Here is a 10,152-nt window from a genome sequence, read left to right on the forward strand (position 1 = left end):
CTTTCATTATGTAACTTTTAGGCAATCGCAAAAACTCTACGCAATAAAACTACTTTTCGATCTTTGTTCTTGAGGTTTTCACTTAGAAGCTTTAGATCCCTCTTTTTCCTTAACAAATTTTGATTGTGGGAGTTTCGACTCACACAATTTGGCACCGTCTGTGCGGACATAAAGCTTTCTTACACGAAAAACTTTCTTGAACGAGATACAAAAAGATGTCCGGAGATGAACGGAGAGACGACCAGAACAACGGCGGAGATCCTACCAGAAGCAAGGAGAATCCTCCTGCGACAGATGCGAGCGTGACAGCCGAACCCTTGGACGAGGTGAAGAAGATGCTTGCAGCAATGATGGAAAAGTTTAACATGCAGGAAAAGCAGAACAGCTCATTCGCGGAGAGACTTGAAGCGCTGAAAACGGAGAACTGAATCAGGAACCGACGCCTCCGAGTGAAGGGAACTTCCGGAGACGTCTTGTGAAAGTTCGGTCTGCGACCAACCGCTCTCAAGTTCACGACTCCCGCAAACAGGCTCGGAGGGACGCAGCAGAATCCGTCCGGCTTGGTGACACCCGCAGTGAAGAAGTCCACACCGACCGAACCACCTCTACTAGCTCGGAGAGGAAGAGCGAACAGTGACAAGCACGAGCAACAGAAGGATGGTGATGCCGCAGGAGATATCGGTAAAGAGACGATCACTATCGATGACGAAGATGACCAGGAAGAAGAGCTCGCCCTTCAACCGAGCCGCACTTCAGGACGAATTACCATAGCGAAACTCAAAGAGACGTTGGAAGGAGCAAGGACGAACGAAGAGGATGACGCCTCGCTCAGAAATCAAAACCTGACAGAGGAAGAGGAAAATCTGCTCTGGGTCGAGCAGATGAAACATGATAGCTTGGCACGAAAAGGATATCAACGTGGCAATGCGCTCCGAGCTGCCCTAAACGGTGGTAGTACCGCAGATGAAGTCGACGAATCACGAAAGAACAATCAGATGAAGGAGATGAACGAGTTATGAGCTACTATAGATTGGCCAGCCGTCGAGATGAAGGCAGTCCGATCCCAAGTTCATCATGCAATCAGTTCGGCACCGGAGATAGATCGTATGTTGGAAGAAACGCAGTGTACGCCATTCACGGCGCGAATCACCGAAGCTAGGATCCCAGAATCGGGAAAGATAAGAATTCCTTTCTACAAAGGGACAACCGACCCGAAGGCACACATCACAGCTTTTCAGATCGGATTTGGATGAGCTTTCTCGAGAAACGCCCCCAATCTCAGTGAAGCGAAAGAGATGTCGGTTTCTGCCTCCTCTTTGTCGAACACCTAAGGGCACAGCATTGGAATGGTTCTCAAGGCTCGAGCGTAACTCCATTAATAATTTTCAGCAGCTGTATGCTGTTTTTCTGAAACAGTACTCCATGTTCATGGACCAAGGAACCTCTAATGCCGATCTATGGACTTTATCTCAAGGACCAAACGAGCCACTCAGAGCTTACATGGATCGGTTTAAAGCGCTGGTGTCGAAGGTGGAAGGAGTGAGTGATAAGGCAACTCTCGAAGCCCTGAAAAGATCGTTGTGGTATAAGTCCAAGTTCCGGAGGGAAATGGCATTGAACATGCCGCTCACAATCCAAGATGTCCTACATCGCTCTGCCGACTTTGTCGTGAATGAAGAAGAAATGAAGAACCTAGATGACCAGTACGAGTCGACTAAAGCTGCAATCCAAAATTCTCTGACGACACGTCAAAGGAATGTGAGAACCAATGACTATGTGCATCACGAAGGGCCGAGGCTACAAGGAGCCCACAATTATCAAGTGGGAGCAGGACGAGGCAAAGGACCATGGAACACTTGGACTCGGAACCCCCGGACTTACGACGAAAAAGCATTCTGCGAACACCACCAATGCTACGGGCACTCAACAGCAAACTGTCAGTTCTTGTCCACCAGACTCGCTGCAAAGCGAACAGCAGGAGAGCCCGAAGAAACCACAACCGCAAGGAACTCGAAGATAATGGGTGGATCGCAATACTGTCTCGACACCGTATCGTCGATTAAAGCTTTCCAGCAGAGAGCCGATGCAAGTGTTAACTGGGCTGAGCCTCCGAGCTACCCCGCTACAACAATCTTGTTTTCCAAAGATGAAACAGTGGGAATCGACACGCTATATAGTGATCCCCTCGTGATCGAGTTTACTATTAGGGATCACGATGTCGCCAGAATATTAATTGATACGGGAAGCTCGGTAGACGTTATCTTCTGCAAAACTCTTAGGAGGATGGAAATCGATTTTTTCGAAGTAACTGCCGTCCCAAAGCCATTAACAACATAATCATGGCCATAGTTGAACTTGATGTGAGCCGTTCCGTCAACAAATTATTTATGCGTCAAGTTCCTGACTCCTGGTGGAATCAACACGATACGGGGAAAGGAGTCGCGTATGTATTGCTATAAGATGAGGAAGCCCGTGGTGGACAAGAAAAAGCTAAAGACGAACCGAGAACCTGCGAACGAGCTCGCCATGCTCTTATAGCAACTACAGATCGACGAGGCGCCTGAGGGGAATAGAGCGCCGAGCTGTGATCCGGTGATCTCGGTATGCATAGACGAGCCAAGGCAGTGAACGACAAAGTAGAAGGACTCTTAAAGGTGGGTTCGATTGCCGAGGCTAAATACCCAGATTGGCTCGCCAATCCCGTAGTGGTGAAGAAGAAAAACGGTAAATGGCGTGTGTGCATAGATTTTACCGACCTCAATAAGGCATGCCCGAAGGATAGTTTCTCACTACCTCATATCGAACGACTAGTCGAAGCCACAGCGGGTAATAAACTGCTCACATTCATGGACGCTTTTTCGGGGTACAACCAGATATTCATGAACTCGGACGATAGGGAAAACACGGCGTTCATAACAGATCGGGGAATTTACTACTACAAGGTGATGCCTTTTGGATTCAATAACGCGGGCGCAACTTACCAGAGGCTCGTCAACAAAATGTTTGCTGATTAGCTCGGGAAGACGATGGAGGTTTATATAGATGACATGCTGGTTAAATCGCTCGAGGAGAAGGATCACGTGAAGCATTTTCGAGACTGTTTCGAGCAGCTCGACTTGCATAACATGAAGTTGAACCTAGCAAAGCGTCAATTCGCGGTAACGTCTGGAGAATTCCTTGTGTATCTCGTAACCCATTGAGGAGTCGAAACAAATTCAAAGAAAATCAATGCTTTGATAGAAATGGCGTCTCCAAGAACGAAACGAGAAGTCCAAGGATTGACAGGACGTTTCCAGTCGACCAGTTTGTTTCTCGGTCGACCGAGAAATGTCTACCTTTCTACGATACCCTTAGGGGCAATAAGAAATTCGAATAGGACAACCGGTGCGAAAAGACATTCCAAGATCTGAAAGTCGACTTAGCGAATCCTCCGGTCCTTGAGAAGTCAGTAGAAGGAGAACCACTGTTCCTGTATATCGCAGTATCAGCAACTGCAGTAAGTGGAGTACTGGTCAGAGAAGAGCGGGGAGAGCAAAAACCTATCTTCTATGTGAGCTGCAGTGTAACCAAGGCGGAAACGTGTTATCCGCAAATGGAGAAGGTTGCCCTTGCTGTCGTAATGTCGACTCGGAAACTGAGACCATACTTCTAGTCGCACTTGATTGTAGTCCTCGCTACTCTGCCACTACGAAGCATCCTGCACAGCCCAAGCCAATCCGGAAGACTAACGAAATGGGCGGTGGAGCTAAGTGAATACGACATCAAATACAGGAACAGGTCGTGCGCGAAGTCTCAGGTGTTACCCGATTTCTAGATCGAACTTCCAACTGAAGGAGTAGATGAGCCGATCTCCGAGTCTACATGGAGATTGCATGTTGATGGTTCGTCATCGAAGCAGGTTTCGGGGGTAGGGATACGACTTACATCGCCAACCGGCGAGATCATCGAACAGCCATTTTGTCTCACGTTTCATGCATCCAACAAACAAATCAGAATACGAGGCATTAATCACCGGACTTTGGCTTGCACTTGGAATCTGAATCCAGAGAATCCGTGCCTTCTGCGATTCACAGCTAGTTGCAAACCAGTTAAATGGAGAATACGAAGCGAGAGATGGCAGAATGGAAGTGTATCTGAAAGTAGTTTAAGAGTTGACGAAGCAGTTCAAGGAGTTCGAGCTTACACGAATACCTCGGGAGAAAAATGCATCCGTCGATGTCCTACCTGCCCTTGCTTCAATCTCGGATCCAGGATTAAAGAGAGTCATACGAGTGGAATTAATCGAGAAACCCAGCATCAGCATCGTAGACGGAGTCAACCTGATTAACCCCCCTGAAGAACAGCAAGAGATCAACGAAGACAACGGCATAGCCGACATGGACGAGGATGCTTCCCGCGAAACAACAGAGTATGGGAGTGACAAAGAATGGATGGGAGCAATTCAGACGTACATCACAGACGGAGAAGTACCATCAGACAGGTGGGGAGCTCAGAAACTCAAAGCTCAAGCAGCCCGTTATATACTCCAAGACGGAAACGTCTTCAAGTGGCAGTTTTCGAGACCATTATTGACATGCCTCGAGGGAGCCGAGGGGAGGAAGATCATGGAAGAAGTTCATAGTGGCGCGTGTGGCAACCATGCGAGCGGAAGATCTTTAGCGATCAAGATAAAACAACATGGTTACTACTGGCCAGCCATGGTAAAAGATTGCGAAAAGTTCTCTGTCAGGTGTGAAAAATGCCAGAGGCACGCTCCAACCATCCATCAGCCTACCGAGCTGTTATCATCAATCTCGGCTCCTTATCCGTTTATGAGGTGGTCAATGGACATCGTTAGACCTTTGCACAAGTCTAAACAGAAATTATTTCTATTGGTTCTAACCGACCGATTATTTTTTTAAGTGGGTCGAGGCCGATTCGTATGCGAGCATCAAAGACGCCCAAGTCGAGCATTTCGTCTGGAAGAATATCATCTGTCGACATGGGCTCCCTTACGAGATTATTACAGACAACGGATCCCAGTTCATCTCAGCTCGGTTTGAAACTTTTTGTGAGAAATGGAAAAAAGGGCAAGTCGACACTGAGATACCCACAAGGAAACGGTCAAGCTGAAGCAGCTAATAAGACGATTCTCGATGGGCTGAAGAAACGGCTCGATGCTAAAAAAGAACGTTGGACAGACGAGTTAGAGAGAGTGTTATGGTCTCACCGAACACCTCCAAGAAGAGGTACAGGAGAGACCCCCTTTGCCCTAGTTTACGGAGCAGAGTGTGTTATTCCGCCTGAAGTAGATTTCCCAGGAATTCGCCAAAGACTTCTCCCCGGACAAGAGGGCTTAAATCATCTAATGATGTTAGACGAGCTGGACCTAGTGAACAAACGTCGCGATCAAGCACTGATAAGACTTCAAAATTATCAGCAGACAACGGCGAGATATTATAACAAGAATGTCCGAAGTCGACGGTTCAAAGAAAATGACTTGGTACTGCGGAAAGTTTTTCAGAACACCGAGGAAAGGAACGCAGGAAAGCTGGGAGCCAATTGGGAAGGACCTTATAAAATCACCAAGGTAGTCTGACCCAAAGTCTATGAGCTAGAAAACATGGAAGGAGCCATGATACCGAGATCTTGGAACGCGATGCATCTGAAAAAATATTATCATTAGGCGGCATCACCCGAAACCCCTGAACTACGAGACGGTTTGATCCCTGAAAAGGGTACGTATGCAGCCTATCTTCGGATGGGTTCAGCTGTCCCCCCTCTTAAAAAGGGGTGGGAAGGGGGGAGTGGGTACGTATACGTCATACTTCCCTTTATATTTACAAGAATCATTTTGAAATTTTTTTCTTCGGATTTCTGTTTGTTCTTCAAAAAATGTGTTTCGTTACTTATCCGATTTCTTTCGTAACTTAAGTTGATTTTTTTACACATTTTCTTCATAACTATTGCATTTAGTATCTTACATTCGCATCTCCTATCTTGTTGCTGGCCACATCATAAAAGCTAAAACAAATTCTCTAGACGAATTCTAACCACTTCATTTACATGGATTAGGGTTCAATGACAACCTTCACAGGATAACAGCACGCTATATAAATTTTTGGATTGATCCCTCAACAGTTTACGGATGAGTAAGCCGATACACATCGCAAATCCTAAACACTTAAACCCGATACACTCTCGCACATCGGTTATCAACACCTCAGAATCAACACCGAGTCGTTTTCACAATGCCTTTTATACTCCAAGTTCTGAGAGTAAAAACTATACGATCGAAAAATCGTAAATAAATGCAAGGATCAAACAATTCAATAAGTCTTAAACTTCAACCGATATCATTTGCCATCAAGGCATAAGTCATTCCGAGCACCTCGGCTCGGCAATAGAAACAAAACCAACAAAATTTAGTTCAGAAGCAGCATAAGTGTATAAAGCCATCCAGACAGCAAAGTCTAAAGCAAAAACAAAACAAAAAAAAGAGGAAAACGACATGTGATAGCAAGCGCGGAAGTCACTCTCTCGGAGACCTGCCAAAACTCCTCCTATCCTCGACAAGCTCGGTGACTCGCGATGTTCTGATGTTGGAACCCGTCGGCTTGGACACACCAACCAATTGTTCAGTGGGTTCGATCGATTCGTTCTCAAGGTTAGCACCAACCGAATCCTTGGAAACGAGACTTAAGGTTAGCTCGCCACTTAGGCAAGTAGCGACTCTCTCAAACCCCTCGTCAGCTCCCACCAAGTCAGCTCGCCGCAGCTTCAGCTTCTCCGCTTCGGCATCGAGAGTTGGAGCATCATCCTTCTGGAAAAGCTCGATAAGTTGTAGGTTGCCATCAATCTGCGCAAGATCCAACTCATTTTCCTTCTCGTCGGTCAAGTCTTTGAGACTCTTCTCCACGCTGCCGAAACGACCTCGCACCTTCTCTGTCAGGTCCCTCCTTGCAGATTTTACCGCTTTTTTATGTTTTCCTTGTGAAGAGCATCCTTCTCGGCCAGCTACCTCTGCAAAGAAGCAATGTCAGCATCTTTCCTATTTCTTGATTCCTCGAGCCGAATAGTCATATCAGTCGCCTTGACACACTCATCCTTCAGCGTTTTGTTCTCCGCCTCAAGAGCCTTGATTCGAGCCTTCGCATGGGCCATGGTAGAGGAGAATTTCCGCTCAGCCTAATCCAGCTTCGTCTGAAGCATGACAGCGTCTATCCTCGCCTCGTTGATCTGCCGCTGATCCCTGCGAGCATCCACCTCGTACCTCGCGATCGTCTCGTTTATGGAAGCCACAAACTACAAAAATAACACCACAAACTGCAAAAATAAACAAAAACAAGCTAGAGTTTTGAAAACTTACCTTAGTTCCCCGTTGGGACATGCTAGGATAAGATTTTGCCTTCACAAGCGAATCAGTGGGCGGCAGCCGAATTCCCTTGTTGTTAATCTTTGACAAAAGCGACGCCGAGGCAGAAGCGTCGTCAGTCAGAAAAGGAGTCGACTCGGCATCAAGCAAAAATGTACGCCTCTTCTTTGGCTCATTAACCCCATTTTTTTATCTCCGCCCGAAGCGGAACGCTTCCGGATCGAGCCGCCCTTATGCTTCTTCAGTAAAGAAGAAGCGGGCCTCGATCAGGCTCGGCAAACCGAGGACAATGACACGATCCTTACTGCCAGCAGTAGGGATCTTGGTCGAAGCGGTGGGGCTCTTTCCGGAGACTTCGGAATGGAACTCGGCAACTTTCTCCGGAACAAGAACATAGGCGCGGTTTAACTCGGTAGCCACAGAAGTCTCCTCGGTGTTGCTGATCGCTTCAGCGTTCGGCTCGACACGAGCAGCCGATGTCTCTCCTTCTTGGGCTCGCTTTCTCCCTTTCAGATCTCTCTTTCTTGTCGTGAATCGACACTCGAACCATCTTTTCAATCGTATCAACGGAACAAGCAGACGAATCCGAACTGAAAGGAGCACCGGCAAATAAGGCTCTCGCTTTCTCGACTCTCCCAAACAAAAAATGCTTTGACTAATTGACCTTCTAGCCGCGAGAATCTCCTTGGTCTTAGCGATATCTTCAAAAACCGGGGGAAGCGGATCGCGAACTGCAAACAGAAGAAGACAGAAAATAAACGTTAGTATCGACAATAAGTTACAGGCGAACCAAGAACTATGAGCAAACTATCAAGTGGTCCCCAATCCGTCTTAATTAAATTAAGTAAATCATTCCCGACGGTAGCCTCGTCCATGGGAATGTAGAAGAAATAATCATCCCAAGAATCGTCCATGCTCGGAAAACCCTCGATTATTCTCCAAGTCCTCTTATTCGAAATATAGTATTTTCCGGGTTTGGAGGATCGGCGAATCTCCAAAAAGTTGCCAAGATGATCAACCCTGATTTCGATGCCGCATTCGTAACTGCAGACCAAAATACCAATCAGATGCCCAAGGCCCTGCGCCATGATCTGTCCAAGCAAGATCCCATACAACCAAATGTATCGAAGAATCGGTTCGGGCAAAGGGAACCATAAATATCACAACTCGAAGAAACATTTGTAAGTTGTGAAATGGTTTGGCGGGAGATCATTGGCTCGGTCGAAAGGCTCGGACGCAACAAACTCGACCGCTTCAGAAATCTTGCAACGTTGCCTCAGCCTTTGCAACGATTCTTCGGTCGAAAGGGACGAGCCTGGAGGATCCTGCTTCTTCTTATTTTTGCCTCTTCGAGAGCCTCGAGGCTTCGACAGACCTATTCCGAGCCTCGCCATTGCAATCTCAAGTTCCCGTCTGGCCTTGGCAGGATCATAATCGAAGTCTTTGGGCTCGGGTTTCATGTCATCGGAGAGATCCTTTGCTTCGGAATCTCGAGGAAAGCCGAAAATCGGGCTCGGCGCGAAATTCGACGGACCTTGGTGCGTAACAGAGTTCGCAGAATCGGCTGAATCAGTGGATGTTTTCGGCTCGGTTCGTTGCGACATCTCGCTTTCGGCTCAGGCGAAAACCGAGAAAAGGAACGGATCTGGGAAATATCGGAGGAGGATCGGGAAGTTGGATGACGGTTCGGAAAACTCTCGAGCAGATCAGAAACATCAAACGATCCGCCACACCTCGAGAAAACCCTAGGTGGTGCAGCGCCCAAAAAAAAAAGAGAGGGAAATAAAAGAAATCGAGAGAGAAGAGAAGAGAGAGTAGAGAGCTACCTTTTGGAAATTTTGGAGAAGTGAAATTGTGAGAATGAAGGAATGGAGCTCGAGTATATATAGAGATCTAGGCCTGGGGTCCTCTTTGCCTAGGGAAATCGCGATATATAATGGGCTTAGGGAAGCAAAGGCAACCCGTAAGGCCGAACCCCGAGCGCAAAAAAAAAAAAAAAATTCGAAAGTGGCTTGGAACAGTTTTTGCAAGATCTTCATCTCGATAAAATTCGTCAGTTTGTCTATTCATATAAAAATGTTTTGGCAAAATAAGTCGCAGTTTTGTTCGTCGAAAACAGCTCGTTGAACCAAAACCAGCTCGACAACTTTAGCTACATCAATCTCGGCTTTGCCTCGGCTCGGCAACTCTAGTGGCATCGCTCTTCCTACCTCGGCTCGGCAACTTTAGTTGCATCGCTCCCTTTCGCTTCGGCTCGGCAATTCGCTTCGGTAATTCACCTCAGTGATTCATTTCGGCAATTCATTTCGGCAATTCTGTGGCATTGCATCAACCTGATCAATCTCGGCTCGGTAAAAGCAAAGGCCGCATCTTGTCTCGGCTCGTCAAATGTCCCCCAATCGCGCTCTTTTGGCTCAGCAAAAGCAAAACAAAAAAAAAGAACGAATGAAACTAAGAACCGAGCCGAGCCAAAAACTTCAATAAGGGGATTTATCGCGTGATCCAACAGTTAACCTCGGTTTTGCTAATTTCAGCTCGGCATCTTTGTATGCGAAACTGACGAGCTGGGGGCAAACTGTTCGGGTCGGTTTTCACCCCCACGAATTTAACCGCCTAAAAATATTTAAGTGTCAAAATTGGGTTTCGACAGACCCAATTCTATGGTTTATTGGAGGAAGAATCGGACCAAAACACAATCGACACAATAAAACCGAGCCAAACCAGACATCATCTCAAACCAAGCCGAACCGGATACCATCTCAAACCAAGCCAAACCAGACATCGTCTCGGACCGAGCT

At 47.0% G+C, this 10,152-nt stretch overlaps 2 protein-coding genes across 2 annotated transcripts; both read left to right on the top strand.

Moving 5' to 3' along the window:
* The first annotated feature begins 1,428 nt into the window (after positions 1-1,428).
* LOC112083057 lies at positions 1,429-2,337 on the top strand. The gene has a single exon (XM_024150782.1). It carries the CDS (start codon positions 1,429-1,431, stop codon positions 2,335-2,337), a length of 909 nt encoding a protein of 302 aa, XP_024006550.1.
* A 689-nt stretch (positions 2,338-3,026) lies between these two features.
* On the top strand, positions 3,027-5,578 carry LOC112083058. The gene is made up of 3 exons (XM_024150783.1): positions 3,027-3,158; positions 4,164-4,816; positions 4,903-5,578. Exons 1-3 carry the CDS (start codon positions 3,027-3,029, stop codon positions 5,576-5,578), a joined length of 1,461 nt encoding a protein of 486 aa, XP_024006551.1.
* Positions 5,579-10,152: the final 4,574 nt, after the last annotated feature.

Source organism: Eutrema salsugineum, unplaced genomic scaffold (genome assembly GCF_000478725.1).
Source record: "Eutrema salsugineum unplaced genomic scaffold, Eutsalg1_0 scaffold_7, whole genome shotgun sequence".
Lineage (NCBI taxonomy): Eukaryota > Viridiplantae > Streptophyta > Magnoliopsida > Brassicales > Brassicaceae > Eutrema > Eutrema salsugineum.